Source organism: Eschrichtius robustus, chromosome 2, assembly GCF_028021215.1.
Source record: "Eschrichtius robustus isolate mEscRob2 chromosome 2, mEscRob2.pri, whole genome shotgun sequence".
Taxonomy (NCBI): domain Eukaryota; kingdom Metazoa; phylum Chordata; class Mammalia; order Artiodactyla; family Eschrichtiidae; genus Eschrichtius; species Eschrichtius robustus.
The window spans coordinates 51,162,461-51,178,907 of NC_090825.1; the positions used below are offsets into that span (position 1 = coordinate 51,162,461).

The 16,447-nt window shown below is 33.1% G+C and overlaps 1 protein-coding gene across 2 annotated transcripts in view; it reads left to right on the forward strand.

The window, feature by feature from the left end:
- Nucleotides 1–16,447, forward strand: part of CWC27 (CWC27 spliceosome associated cyclophilin) — a 227,022-nt gene that overhangs the window by 8,538 nt on the left and 202,037 nt on the right. For both annotated transcript variants that reach the window (XM_068535403.1, XM_068535402.1), the window contains exons 3-7: nucleotides 1,240–1,336; nucleotides 10,376–10,488; nucleotides 12,708–12,851; nucleotides 14,894–14,992; nucleotides 15,603–15,706. In XM_068535403.1, the coding sequence (XP_068391504.1) occupies nucleotides 1,240–1,336; nucleotides 10,376–10,488; nucleotides 12,708–12,851; nucleotides 14,894–14,992; nucleotides 15,603–15,706 (557 nt within the window). The remainder of the gene's footprint in view (nucleotides 1–1,239; nucleotides 1,337–10,375; nucleotides 10,489–12,707; nucleotides 12,852–14,893; nucleotides 14,993–15,602; nucleotides 15,707–16,447) is intronic.

Sequence of the window (16,447 nt, forward strand, 5' to 3'; positions counted from 1 at the left end):
TCTGTTTCTTCATAAGTATAATAAGAGTAATGATCCCTATCTTGTAGGTGAGGATTAAATGAGATAGGATATGTAAAGTGGCACAGAAGCTAACACCTGGAAGGCACTCAACAAATGTTCCCTTCTTTTTGTAGAGAAAGTGTAATGGATTGAGAAAATCATGCACATTTGCATTTTTAGTTCTTTTATATTTCTTTAAGGGTTAAGAACCATTTTAAAAGCTACCACAGTATAGATATTTTCACCTCTTCCACCCCCATGGAGCATAATTGTAAGAGAACTATGTAGCCAGTAAAAACCCAAAAAGATACAATAAATTCATCAGTGTTACATAAATTATGGCAATTAATTTGAGCTTCTGAAACAGAAACTGAAAGGCAATTATAGCAAAAGTGACGGTGATGGTCATATATCATTGCCCATTCATCACAGATTGACACTGATCTACTTTGGCACACTGTGGGGTGGGTGTGTGGGGGGAGTGATACTAGAGAAGTTGGATTCCAGCTGTGCCACAGTATTCAAATTTAGAGCTTTCCGTTCTTTTTGGTTATTTGTGGTTATTAATAAGACTGTTATAAGCTGTCTCCTCCTGTGGGCTCAGTAGGGATTTTGGTTGTTGCAAGATGGCTGGTTGCACCAAGGAGTAACTGCCTTCATGAGCTATGGAAAGAAGGCTATCAAAGGATTCCATTTACCATAGACAGTAATTTTAAGACACACCATTTTAGTAATATACAACCCAGAATTAGATTAAGAATGTTCCTTTGTAAATTAGGAATGGCGTGATTTTGAATGAAAAAGTAGAGTGTTTATATGTTAAAAGGTAATTGTAAAATTGTCCTACAGTGCTGTAATTTCATGGGATTGTTCTTTAATTTCGTAATTTGCTACACCAATTTTATTGGAAGAAATGCTGTAGAACACTTTTTAAATTAAAACAAGTTTATATTACTGATTTTTAAATGAATGAGGTTTTTTTTCTGTGATTCAAAAACATATATGCTATTTTTTCTTAAAGCCGAAATTATTTCTGAAAATGGTATTTGAAAGGTATAAATGTACAGTGACTTGTACTGAATATTTGAAATTTTTTGAGTATAACCAAAACCAAGCAAAGTTTCTAATTTTTATTTTAAAATTGAAAATTCAGTAGTGAATACTTTAAGATGAGCAGCCAATCAACTCATCATTAAGCAAAATGATAATTAACATAGTGATTTTGTATGCTTTCTACAGGTTTTATTGAAAACTACAGCTGGAGATATTGACATAGAGTTGTGGTCAAAAGAAGCTCCTAAAGCTTGCAGAAATTTCATTCAGCTTTGTTTGGAAGGTAATCATAATTCTTGAATTTTATTCTGTAGGAGAAATTTTGTTAATTTAAAAATAAACTGCAGGGACTTCCCTGGTGGTCCAGTGGTTAAGACTCTGTGCCTCCACTGAAGGGGTCATGGGTTCAATCCCTGGTCAGGGAACTAAGATCTCACATGCCGCACGGTGTGGCCAAAAATAAATAAATAAAAATAAAATAAAATAAACTGCAGTGTATTTTTCCATAACATTGAAGACTGGTATTAAATAGTGGTAATGGATGCTGGGAGTTGATATAAATGATACCATCTTGAGCTGTGTGTCAGGAAATGGAGAGAGGAGATAAAAATCCTTCCCCCCTCAATAAATCTCTGTATCTTTTTTTTTTTTAATCTTTATGTCTTTAACAGAGATATTTATCTCAGCAAATAATACTTTGGTCTTTTTTGGTCTCCTTGGCTGTTTTCACTTCTTTCTTTCATCCTCTAAATATGGGTATTCCCTAAGATTGCCTTTAGTTCTCTATTGTCTTTACTTTTCAATTGTTACTTCCAACCAAGTGACTGTCAAATATAGAATTCCAGCCATTTCTTCTCTTTTGAGCTCTAATTTACATATCTAATTGCCTAGTGGACTTTTCTACTCAAATCTTCTACTGTCAGCTGCAACTAAACTGATAAAAACCAAATTTACCAGTTTCTTCCCCAGACTGCCTTGACTGTCACCGACGTGATTGTAATTGCCTTTTACCTGGTCTTGCATTTTCTCATCTTTGATCTCTTTACCCTCACATTTATTCATCTGGTATTTGAATCCTCAGGCAGCTTAGCTTCCTAGCTTTCCAACTTTATTATTCTTTGCATATAACCACATGGTTTCTGTTGACTATTATCTTTATTTCCTGAGCAGTTCTTTCCCATTTCCACTCATACCTCCTTCATATCCTGAATCTTCTCATATCCTCCCTCGCCTTTTTGGAATACTTTCTCTTCCCTTCTTTTTCTATTCAAATCACTTTTTTTTTTTTTTTTTTTTTGGCTATGCGGTCTGGCTTGTAGGATCTTAGTTCCCCCAGCAGGGACTGAACCCGGGGCCCCAGCAGTGACAGCACTGAGTCCTAACCACTGGACCGCCAGGGAATTCCACCACTTTTTAATGTCTATTCAAAATTCTACTTTCTCCACAAAGCCTTCCAGCCAGCTTTCAGTGATGGTGTTATCAATGTCACTAGTAACTCTTAGATTTGAGTAATGAAGTTCAAGGTATCAGAAAACAGCACTTTGAGTCAAAAGCAAGATGTGAAAGAGAATACAAAATAACCAGTAGTAGGGTACAGTGAGAGTTCTCCAAATAGATAACTAAACAAACAGAAAATTACCAGGGGAAGATTTAAGGAATAAAACCACCCAGACCAAAACAAAAACAACCGCCTCTCCAAAACAAAAAAAAATCGAGCTGACAAAAAAGAAAAAGAGAAAAGAAGACATCTGTAAAGACCATTATTAATAATTGCTATGGCAGGCAGGAAGGAAATTGAATCAGACAGGTAGTTCAGTCAGAGAAGACTCAAATAACTGTCAACAGAGCCGAGAAACACAGTAGACACTGAAAAGTCAGACTTGTTTCTGGAAAGAAGTTTTGAAGAATCAAAAGCTCAAATTTTACAGAAGAGTGAAAGTACAAAAACATTAGAAAGAATAAATGATAAATTATAATCCATGACCAGGTGAATGGAAGAAACAGAAAACATCTGGATATAATATAACAATGAAAGAAGAAATAAGGTTCTTAAGTTAGGTGATGATGAAACTTAATTACAACATTAAAAAATTATTTTCCTATTTATGAGAATACAATAAGAAAGAAAAAAGAATAGGAAAATAATAAGAAAAAATAACTAGAGCAATTCTTTTAATTGAATAGGTGAGAAATAGAATTATTATTGCAAAGGCTAACAAGAAGCCTGAGAAAACTAATTTAAATAAAGCTCTTAAATGAATAAAGTCAAGGTTTTAAAAATTTAATTCAGAGAACCTCATCTTAATTCTCTGATTATATGATTTAAACGAGTGATAATATTTCTAGATCTTGTAATGGTCATATCAATATTTAAAAAAAAAGACATGATTTCCAAAATTAAAAAGCAAATGAATAAAAATGAGCAAGTGGGAGCACAGCCTCAGATATGGCTCTCAACTAAAATGGTGTTCACAGTTAAAGGGAAATTCTTAGTATTTTTTTTCCCAGCTTTACTGAGGTATGATTGACAAAAATTGTATATATTTAGATTATACAACATGATTTTTTTTAAAGGTGTACAATGTGATGACTTAATATATGTATACATTGTGAAATGATTACCACAATCAAGTTAAGTAACATATCTGCCACATCACATAGTTACCTTTTTGTGTTAGTGTATGTGGTGAGAACATGAGATGTACAAATTTCTAGTATACAATACAGTATTATTAACTAAAATCACCATGCTGTGCATTGGATCCCCAGAACTTATTCATCTTATAATTGAAAATTTGTATCTTTTTGACCAACATCTTCCCATTTCCCCCATCACCTCCAGCCTGTGGCAACCACCATTCTACTCTCTGTTTCTATGAGTTGAACTTTTTTAGATTCCACATATAAGTGGGAACATACAGTATTTGTCTTTCTGTGTCTGGGGGGAGTTTTTAGTTTTTATGAAAACAAAACATTTACAGTTACACAGACTTAATCTTGGATTTCAGGTCTTTGTAGGATAGTTAGGTAAACATTTAAAAATGCATGAAAATTTTAAAAAATTATAAGTTTAAAAAGTAGGTTAAAAAAGAAGAGAAGGAAAGGGAAGCTTGTTATCTTTGAAAATTTTGTTAGTTCCTCTGAAGAATGAGGAAGGAGTAGAATTTTAGGTCTGAAAAACAAAGTGGGGAGCAGAAAGAGAAGTAGATAAGAAAATCAAAATTTTTATACTTTATGTGACTATTAACTCTTGTGAAATTTTACCTCAGCCCTGTCTCCTGAATGTCCATGCTTCATCAGTTATCTTTTATCCCCTTCCTCCTTTAACAAGAGTTTTAATAATTTTTTAGAAGTTACAAACGTAAGTATATAGTAAGAGGTTTAAAGAAATATCTTACAAAACTAAAATGTTTGTTTAAAAAAACCCAAGAGGCTAAAATAGAGAGCTCACAAAGGAGATTTAAATAAAAAGTTATTAATGATAGTATTTACAAAATTAAACACGAAGCAAAATTCTAGAAGAAGAACCAGATATACATGATATTAAAATGCAAATATAAATTCCTGTGTGTATTAATACTTGGGCAGAAATATAATTAGTCAAAATATGTCATGATACCCATACATTGTACAGCCAGAAATAAAAAACATAATGACAAATAGCAGACTCACGGCATCTGAATAGAAACTTCATTTCCTATTTGAGATACGTGTAAATTTCTTTTTTTTCAATAGTGGAGAAAATTCAGGAGGGTATTATGAACACACATAATGAGATAATAAAACCTCTTCAAAATACTTATGGGAATGATACGTAAACATTTAAGAAGGACGTCAAACATTATTGCAAGCAGGAAGATCTTTTAAGCACGTGGTAAGCTGTAACTATAAATGCATAGTTCAACAGTGATTATTAATAAATTACAAGGAAGTGGAAATAATGGGTATGGAAATTATCTGGAAATTTGCAATTCTAGGCACAATAGAATACAAAATTTAAGGTGTAGAGAAATTATAGGAAATTTCTATTCAATATATGTAGTATTATAATAATTTCATTTATCCAACAAGAATATAATTAGGAAAATAAAGGAAAGCTTAAAGTTAAAATCCAATATCACTGAAAGACTTAATAGGAAATAGGAAAAAGAAATAAGATGGGTAATTTTAAAATTTGAAAGCACAAGTAATAAAGACCTCTTTCATGTCCCCCTCCCCTCATATCTAATAGATCTCTGAGCCTTATAGATCCTGCTTCCTAGAGAATTCTTGAATCTGTGCCTCACAAAATAAGCCATAGTCATGTCTTGACTCTTAGGACAACAGGTGCTCTCTCTCTCTCCACCTTGTTACTTCCAATCAGTTCTTCGTTATGGAGTTTAAGTGATCCTTTGAAAAAGTAAATCTGATCATGTGCTCAAAAACTGTTGATTGCATGCACTATTTACAATAGCCAGGTCATGGAAGCAACCTAAATGCCCATCAACAGACGAATGGGTAAAGAAGATGTGGTACATATATACAATGGAATATTACTCAGCCATAAAAAGAAACGAAATTGGGTCATTTGTAGAGATGTGGATGAATCTGTCACAGAGACTCATAGCGAAGTAAGTCAGAAAGAGAAAAACAAATATCGCATATTAACGCATATATGTGGAACCTAGAAAAATGGTACAGATGAACCCGTTTGCAGGGCAGAAATTGAGACACAGATGTAGAGAACAAATGTATGGACACCAAGGCGGGGAAAGCAGTGGCGGGTGGTGGTGATGGTGTGATGAATTGGGAGATTGGGAATGACATGTATACACTGATGTGTATAAAATGGATGACTAATAAGAACCTGCTGTATAAAAAAACAAATAAAATTCAAAAAAATAATAAAACTGTTGATTGCATATTATGGGCATAAAAGATTATTTTTATTTTTTGATACAGACTCGGGTAAGTATTATATTCAAATTTGAGTATGGATTCGTAGAATTTAAGTGAAAATATTAAAGTCTGACCTCACATTTGTTTTGACCTTGAAAATTTATAGGTTGCCTCCACATTATCTTATTTAATCTTCAGAACAGCACTGTGAGTTAATTTATATTATTAGTTTTATAATGAGAAAATTACATATGCAGTATGATGACTGTAGTTAATAATACTGTATTGCATATTTGGAAGTTGCTAAGACAGTAGATCTTAAAAGTTCTCATCACAAGAAAAATAATTTTGTAACTATGTATGGTGATGGATGTTAACTAGTTTTATTGTCCGTGAATATATCACAATATATACAAATATTGAATCACTATGTTGTACATCTGAAACTAGTGTAATGTTATGTGTCAGTTATATCTCAATTAAAAAAAAAAGAGAGGAAAAAAAAGAGAAAAAGAAAGAAAGAAAATTGAGTTTAAGGTTGCACAGCTAACAAGAGGCAAGGCTCAGAATTCCTGACTGCTATATACATTTTTAATCAGAGTAAATGGTTACTTAGGGATACAGGAGAAATACTTGTAGACTTCTTGATTTTTACAGTTTCTGGTTTGTAACCAAGGAGAACTTGTCTGTACTGGGGAGTTCTTGTTAATATAGCCTAACAGCTCTTCATTGGGAGAAGCGATTGAAAAAAATCCATTAATCTTCCTTTCTACTTCTTCCAATCCATCCTATGAACTGGATACAGTTGTTAGATTACAGATTACATTTTTTAAAATGTGGATTTTATTTCCAGTTATAGCTTGCAAATGTAAATAATTATGAGGGTGCCTGCAAGCCACAATATTATAGTACTTCATGAATTATGATAAACCATAGTCATGTTTTGACTAATAAAGTATCACAAAGTACTCGTGTAATTGGTGTTTTATGAATTATGTCAGTAATTGTATCATTACAGTGTCTGGCCCACAGTAGGCACTTGATAAGTATCTGTCATTGAATGAGTTGGGTTGGTTCAGTTTCAAGTAATAGAAGACTCAACTCAAAATTATTTAATTAATGAAGACATTTATCATCCTCTGTGATAAGAAATCTGGTGTCCAGAAGTTCTGCAGCTCAGTAAAGACTTTAGTGAACTATGCTCTTTCCATCTCTTTGCTTTGCATTCCTCAGCATGTGATTAAATTATGACTATGCTCAATAACTGAATCCAACTCAACCAATTAGGAGATCATATATGATTTCTCTTGTATGTTTATAGCTTCCAATTAATATATTTATATATAAATATAAGTAATTTTCTTCAGTCATTTAGCAAACTTACTGAGAGTCTAATTGGACTCATGTGTTGATTGTTTTATTTATTGAAAATTTCTTGAGGAGGGTGCATTGGTGGTGCTAAACCTATAATCAGTGAGTAATTTTGATATATTTTGGGTTTGTATGTTGTTTGTATAAGTTAATTTTCTATGGGGAGAAGAGGAAGAATTAGGAAATAAGGTATTTATCTCTATGAGTGTTTCTCAATCCAGCACTGTTGACATTTTGAGCCAGTAATTCTTTGTTGTAGGGGCTTCCTGTGCTTTGTAGGATGTTTACCAGTATCCCTGGCCTCTACCTACTAGATGCCAGTAACATCTCCCATGTGTGAAAGCCAAATATTTCTAGACATTGACAAGTGTCCCCTACGGAGAAAATTGCTGCTTCTCCAACCCCCAGTTGAGAACTACAGATCTATACCAAAACTCTCCAATTTTTATTTTGAAAACTGTAATCCGGAGTTTAAGAGAATCCTGAAAGTAGATACGGAACAACCACTACCATGGTTTCTATAGAAATTGTTCTGTTTTGAGTAGATATTTTATAATAAGTAAGGAAGAAAAGCTTTTGGTTTAGGAGCCTATTTAACGTTCTGGGGGAAAAAATCTTGTGACTAGTTGTATTTACTCTGATAACTATAGATACACTTAGTTTTAGACATTGATAAATTTTTCTTTTATTAAACTATGGTTGATTTACAATGTTGTATTAGTTTCAGGTGTACAACAAAGTGATTCAGATATATATATATAGATATAGGTAGATAGATATTCTTTCTCAGATTTTTTTCCATTATAGGTTATTGCAAGATATACTTTTCTGTGCTATACATTGGTCCTTGTTGTTTATCTATTTTATATATATAGTAGTGTGTATCTGTTAATCCCAAACTCCTGCTTTATCCCTCGCCACCCCTTTCCCCTTTGGTAACCATAAGTTTTTTTTCTATGTTTTCTATGTCTGTGAGTCTCTTTCTGTTTTGTAATTAAGTTCATTTGTATCATTTTTTAGAGTCCACATATAAGTGATATCATATGATATTTGTCTTTCTCTGACTTACTTCACTTTATATGATAATCTCTAGTCCATTCATGTTGCTGCCAATGGCATTATTTCATTCCTTTTTATGGCTGAGTAATATATATATATACCACATCCTCTTTATCCGTTCAGCTGTTGATGGACACTTAGGTTGCTTCCATGTCTTGGCTATTGTAAATAATGCCGTATGAACAATGGGGTGCATGTATCTTTTCAAATTTGAGTTTTTGTCTTTTCCGGATATATGCCCAGGAGTGGGATTGCTGGATCATATGGTAACTCTATTTTAAGTTATTTTAAGGAACCTCCATACTGTTCTCCATAGTGGCTGCACCAATTTACATTCCCACCAACAGTGTAGGAGGGTTCCCTTTTTTCCACACCTCTCCAGCATTTATTATTTGTAGACTTTTTCATGATGGCCATTCTGACTGATGTGAGGTGATACCTCATTATAGTTTTGATTTGCATTTCTCTAATTATTAGTGATGTTGAGCAACTTTTTATGTGCCTGTTAGCCATCTGTATGTCTTCTTTGGAGAAATGTCTATTTATATCTTCTGCCCATTTTTGATTGGGTTGTTTGTTTGTTTGTTTATATTGAGCTGTTTGTATATTTTTGAAATTAATCCCTGTCAGTTTCATGTTTTGCAAATATTTTCTCCCATTCTGTAGATTGTCTTTTCACTTTGTATATGGTTTTCTTTGCTGTGCAAAAGCTTATAAGTTTGATTAGGTCCCATTTGTTTACTTTTGCTTTTATTTCTTTTGTTTTGGGAGACTGACCTAAGAAAGCATTGCTATGATTTATGTCAGAGAATGTTTTGCTTATGTTCTCTTCTAGGAGTCTTACGGTGTCATGTCTTCCATTTAAGTCTTTAAGCCATTTTGAGTTTGTAGTTGTGTATGGTGTGAGGGAGTGTTCTAAGTTCATTGATTTACATGCAGTTGTCCAACTTTCCCAACACCACTTGTTGAAGAGACTGTCTTTTCTCCATTGTGTATTTTTGCCTCCTTTGTTGAAGATTAATTGACCATAGGTGTGTGCCCTGTATTCCTTTCTATTGATCCATATATCTGTTTTTGGGCCAATACCACACTGTTTTGATTGCTGTGGTTTTGTAGTATTGTCTGAAGTCTTGAAGAGTTATGCCTCCAGCTTTGTTCTTTTTTCTCAGGATTGCTTGGCAATTCTGGGTCTTTTGTAGTTCCATATAAATTTTAGGATTATTAGATCTAGTTCCATGAAAAATGTCATAGGTAATTTATAGGGATCACATTAAATCTGTAGATTGCTTTGGGTAGTATGGCCATTTTAACAATATTAATTGTTCCAGTCTAAGAGCATGGATATCTTTCCATTTCTTTGAATCATTTTCAGTTTCCTTTATCAGTGTTTCATAGTTCTCAGCGTATAGGTCTTTCACCTCCTTGGTCAGGTTTATTCCTACATATTTTATTTTATTTTTTTATGTGATTTTAAAAGGGATTGTTTTGTCAACAAAAGAAAAAACAAAAACCACATGATCATCTCAATAAATGCAGAAAAAGCATTTGATAAAATTCAGCATCCATTCATGATAAAAACTCTCACTAAAGTGGGTATGAAGTGAACATATCTCACCATAATAAAAGCTATTTATGACAAACCTACAGCCAACATAATATGCAGTGGTGAAAAACTGAAAGTTTTCTTGCTAAAATCTGGAACAAGACAAGGATGCCCACTCTCACCACTGCTATTCAACATAGTATTGGAAGTCCTAGCCATGGCAGTCAGACAAGAAAAAGCAATAAAAGGTACCCAAATTGGAAGGGAAGAGGTAAAATTGTCATTATATGAAGATGACATGATACTCTATGTAGAAAACTTAAAGACACCACACAAAAACTATTAGAACTGATAAACAATTTCAGCAAGGTAGCAGGATACAAGATTAACATACAGAAATCTGTTGCAGTTCTTTACACTAACAATGAAAAATCAGAAAGAGAATGATAAATTCTTTTTATTTTCTTCCAGCATATTATGACAACACCATATTTCATAGAGTTGTACCTGGTTTTATAGTCCAAGGGGGAGATCCTACTGGTACAGGGACTGGTGGAGAGTCTATCTATGGAGCCCCATTCAAGGTGAGACTGAATTTTTTTTTATCTATTTTCAAGTCAGTTTGGATTGCTTAATCAAAAATGATTGTGCCCCACAGAGGAAAATGCATTTTACGTTAGTGCATGAAATCGGGTCTATCGTATACTTAGGATTATACAGAATAAGAGCAGCACTTACCCCATCAAGCATTCTTTCTAAGTTGTCTTGTCACAAAGTTTAACGCTAGATTGAATTCAGATGGAGCTAAAGGTGGTAGTGAGGAAAATGTGAGTCAGAAAAAAAGACTATATAACATATTTCCCGATATCTGACTGTATCTGATCTCAGCAACTTTGTATGTGTAAAACATTTCTAGAACATTGCATATGCCATCCTATTTTAAAACATTTTATTTAACACTATAGAATTTATATTAATCTGCTTGAACTGCTATAACAAAATACCTCTGACTGGGTGGTTTAAACAATAGGAATTTATTTCTCACAGTTCTGGAGGCTAGGAAGTCCAAGATCAAGGTGTTAGCATACAGTTCTGTGAAGCTTCTCTTCCTGGCTTACAAATGGCTGCCTTCTTGCTGTGTCTTCACATGGTGGAGAGAGAACGTTCTGGTGTTTCTTCCTCTTCTAATAAGGGCACCAGCCCTACTGGATTAGGACTTCACTCTTGTGAAGTCATTAAACCTTTTTCATCTTCTTATGGGCCCTATCTCCAGTACAGTCACACTGTAGGTTAGCACTTCAACATATGAACTATGAGAGGACACAATTCAGTCCATAGCAGAATTCATTTTAAATTGTACACAATAGACCTTTGTAGCACAAAATGCATGCCGTAACAAGAAATCACAAGGGGAAACAGAAGGAAGAAGCAACATAAAAGTTAGAAGAGGTGTGGGTTTTAATCAAGGATAGGTCAGTGCTTTGTTAACTGCCAACATAGATCTAAAAAGAAAAAAAGAGTTAATGTCATAATTAAGATATAAAGGATAGCAGTGGGTTCAAGTAAAAGCTAAAAGCTGGGTTATTTATTAATCTGATGGTATCAATATTATGTTCTTTTAATGAGTAAGCATCAATAGCTCTTAAAATATGTGAATTTTTAAAAACTTCGAATTTATACTAATTAGATAGAGTGTCTGGAATGTCCTTTAATTTTATACTGGGTTACTGTATGATTCTTGAGAAAAATACTTGAACTTTTTGCTTTAATTTTCATATGATAGTGGCCTTAGAGCATGTGAAATGGTTATAAAAGAGTCTCAAATGTTACTGTTAGACTATTTTATATTTTACAAAATTGAGATATCTCATTATTTTAGAGCCTCCATCTGGTAGGAAGCATTCCTTTTTTCTATTATTTGGTGTAACAGAATAGCTGTTTGTGACAATTCCTTTCTAAATTGAGATTTTTGCTTATTATATTCAAGTAATACAGATATCTTGGTAAGTTTTTCAATTAGGTCATTTTTAATACAGTATCCAGAGTTATGACCCTTTGAGTTCAAATCCCTTGAGACGAATTTATTAAGGAAACAGAACTTCCTTTCTGAAAAACATTGATTACATAACATGGCTATATTATAAATGAGTCTAGTACCAGGTCTTCTGTTAACTGAGAGACTAATGTATATGTTATGTAACCCTACCCTAGCAAGAAAACCACCTTAGAATGGCTTGCTCCTGCTCTTTTGAAAACTGTCAAATGGGACCAGTGTCAGTTCAGAGAGGATTCAACTTAGGACTTTAAAAAACACAGTGAAGCACATAACATAATCATACTAGATTCCTTGAATTAAAAAATAAGAAGAAAACAATTGTTTCATGACATTTAGAATGGGCTCAGGAAGGGAATAGTTGAAGACTCTGTAATGATTCAAAAGTAGGTGTCCTGGAGAAAAAAAATAGAAGGTTCTAAACGCTTAGATGGCTTTGAGGGATGAGAAGAATAGGGAAATGACTCAGAAATCCATTCCCCTTGAGTTCCCTTCCTCTGTGTAAGTAGTAAGCTTTCCACAAAATAGGCTAAATTTGTGGCTGAGTATATTTAGAAGATACTTACAGGCTAGTGAAGTTTAATAGAATTGAAGGAACCATAGATACTGGATTTGATTATATGTGAAAATCAGTTAAAACTTCAGCATTTTTGGTTAGAAGTTGTGTGGGACCTTGCTTGTTAGCTGAAATATGAAGGGCCTTATAACTGAGGACATTCACTAAATCTTTTTTTTTTTTTAATGCTTCAGGATGAATTCCACTCACGGTTGCGTTTTAATCGGAGAGGACTGGTTGCCCTGGCAAATGCTGGTCCTCATGATAATGGCAGTCAGTTTTTCTTTACGCTGGGTCGAGCAGATGAACTTAACAATAAGCACACCATCTTTGGAAAGGTTCGTGTCCAGTTATCTTAGGCTTCTATGATATATATGATCAACTTACCTAAGAGCTGCCTTCATAAAAATATTCCCTAGGATATTTATTTATTATTTCTAAAAATGATGGAATACTGTATATTCCTGTTATAATAAACTATGAGGAACCACCTGAATTTTTGTGTGTGTTTTTCAAGCAAGTCATTGGTTTTAACTTTAAATTTTTCTGTTTTCTAAAATTGTATTAATGGTATTATTAACTATTATGTCACTCAGCTGATACTGTTTTAACATTTTTAGAAAGACACCTAGGTAATAACATTTAGTAGTTTAAAGTTTATTTTGTTAATGATGAATTCCCTTCAGTTTAAAGTGGAACTTGTGTTAACATTAAAACTTTTTTTTTTTTAATAAATTTATTTATTTATTTATTTTTGGCTGCGTTGGATCTTCACTGCTGCGCCTGGGCTTTCTCTAGTTGTGGCGAGCGGGGGCTACTCTTCGTTGCAGTGTGCGGGCTGCTCATTGCGGTGGCTTCTCTTGTTGTGGAGCACAGGCTGTAGGCACGTGGGCTTCAGTAGTTGTCGCTCTCGGGTTCTGGAGCACAGGCTCAGTAGTTGGGGCACATAGGCTTAGTTGCTCTGCGGCATGTGGGATCTTCCTGGACCTGGGATCGAACCCGTGTCCCCTGCATTGGCAGGTAGATTCTTAACCACTGTTCCACCAGGGAAGTCCCAACGTTATAACTTTTTGCCTGAAATATTACTTTGAACAATACCTATTTAATCCTGCTTACATTTAACATCATATCAGAGATTATCGTTTCCATAGAATTTTCAATAGTTTTCTTTAAAAGGGATTCTGAAGATTTTTTTTTCTCATGCTTCTCCCTTTTCATAAATATTCCAATATTTTCCCAGATAGTTTGTCTTAGGCGTGTTAGACATCACTAGTGCATCAGCTCCCTCTGCTGGTTCAATAAGAATGGTTTCCTCCTATCCTAGACAAAAGATGAAAAGGGAAAGAACACACTTAGCACAACTGGAAAACTGGTATTATTTTAGAACTTTTGAGAAATGTTGAATAAGAGGAGTCATGCCAAAAACATGCAATACAGTATTGTTGCTTAATACTTAACAACTTGGATTAAGAAATATGCATTGGCACATTTGAGCCACTCCAACACAGGTTGTCTGATGTTCACAGATTTTCCTTCCTATTATTTACAAAAAATAAGTATATAATAAAATGAGATTTATGTTACCATTCTGCACCGTTGTTTACAATTGATGTTATATAACTTACACATTAGAGACAAAGTATAGCATAGTGGTTACAAGTCAGAATGGCCGTCACTGTCGGCTGTATAACTTCTTGGAACCGCAATTTTCTTATCTGGAAAAGCAAGATAATGATAGTACCTACTTTTAGGATGTTTTATCTCATTTAATGAGATAATGTCTTTTTTAAAAATTCCTTTTCTCTTTTATTTGATATAACTTCCAGGGCTTAGAAGTTATCTGGGTTATATTACTCTTTCGTATCCTTACTAAAAGTAAAACAAACCTAAAGTGGAATCTTTGGATGTTCTGTATACGATTCCCTGAAATATGTATTTGGCCCACTCTAGCAGACACGGGCCGACCTCTAAAAACAATCAACTTTATCTCTTTGGAGAATGCCTTTAATAATGTCTGCAGAGCACTTACCACATTGTTATTGTTATTTGCTTGATCTACCCTATTCTAAAGTGTAAATTTGTTTATAATGTTTGAACAAAAAGTAGTCATTCAGAAGGTTATTTGGCATTATATTTTTAATAAAAACTGACATTAAGTATATACTGGAAATTTCTCAAAAATCTTACTAAGGGATTAAACTTCATCAATGCCTTTTCCCCTTAGGATGATGTTGCTTTTTTACACTATTTAATGCATATACTCGTATATAACAATATGAAATTCCCTTTCAATTATTTAAAAAATATTTTCAAAAGTCCTCCCTTATTTCAAAGAATGAATTTAATATTTTTCAATTAAATTTTCTTTTTTATTTGATAGGTTACAGGGGATACAGTATATAACATGCTGCGACTGACAGAAGTAGACATTGATGATGAAGAAAGACCACGTAATCCACACAAAATAAAATGTTGTGAGGTAGGAGCATGATTATTATGAGATACATTACTTAAATTATCACTTAAGAGAAATTGATTATTTGTATTGTTAAATTATCAGATGAAATTAACATCACTACTTAGATTTTATCTCTGTAATTTAGTCACAGTTTCTGATTAAGAATTTTTTTAATTGAAGATTTCGAATTCAAAGATGAAACTTTAGCTGGTAATCCAATGAGTGCAATACTCGACTCATAATGGAAAGCTGGATGAATTAGGTTTATTTAGCCCAGTGAAGTGATATCTTAGGTAATTTAAGAGTGATTCTTCATTGAGGAAGCAAGGACCTTAGAGCATTTGATTTGGAGTCAAAATACCTGAGTTTGTCTCTCTTACTATGTATTATGTTTTCTTGAATATTTTTCCCTTTTGTAAAATAGGGATAAAATACCTTTTACTTAATAGCATATTGGATTACTGGGAGAATCCAGTGAGGCCATGTAAGTGGAAGTATATATCATTATGCTTGTAGTGGTTATGTGAGGAAAAATTATAGACACTAATGGCAACATAATTAAATATTGGTTTTAAGTTTTTGTGAAATTTTAAAAAATTGAATCATGTTTTCAAAATATTTCTTTCCATAGGTTTTGTTTAATCCTTTTGATGACATCATTCCAAGAGAAATAAAAAAGCCAAAAAAAGAGAAACCAGAGGAGGAAGTAAAGAAATTGAAACCCAGAGGCACAAAGTAATAATCAGAGTAGAAAGATTTTCTCCTCAGCTTGAAAAGCAACACTGATTCATTTAGTTCACTTTATTTCCTTTAGTAACAATTGTTTAGTAGTGAGGGGGAGGTCAGTTTGGACCAAGAGGTACCATCTAAATTATATTGTGTGTGTGTTTTTCTAAATGTACATTTCTTATATTCAAAGACAGTATATAACTTTAAAAACTTAAGGTAAATAAGTATTGTCTGAGATTTCCATATGAAATCTGTGTTAATAAGTAGGTACATATTTATGATCACTACAAGACTTATATATGTAAATGAGTTATTGAGAAATTTTTTTTGTTTTTTACTTGTTTTTCCATTGATACATGCTCAGGATAAAGAACTTGGAAAGTAAAGTATGAAGGATATAATGACCACATGGTTACATTATTTAACTTCTCACTCTTGTTTTTTGGTGCTATTAAAATAATCTTATTATAAATATATTTAAACATAAAGCTGTTTCTGTATTCTGGATTATTTCCTAAGGATAGTTTTCTAAAAATAGAAATTTCTTCTTTTAATAAATTTCAGTAATTTGTGAACAATATTCTTTACATTATTGATTTTGTCTATTTTATTAAAATAGATATCAGAGAGTTGGATTTCAACTTACTCTTTACTGAACTGTAACGTCATATTAGGGATTTTATTGTACTTATAAGTGTTAGAGTCAGACAGTTTTAAGTATAATACTGCCTACCCCAGTTATAAGAA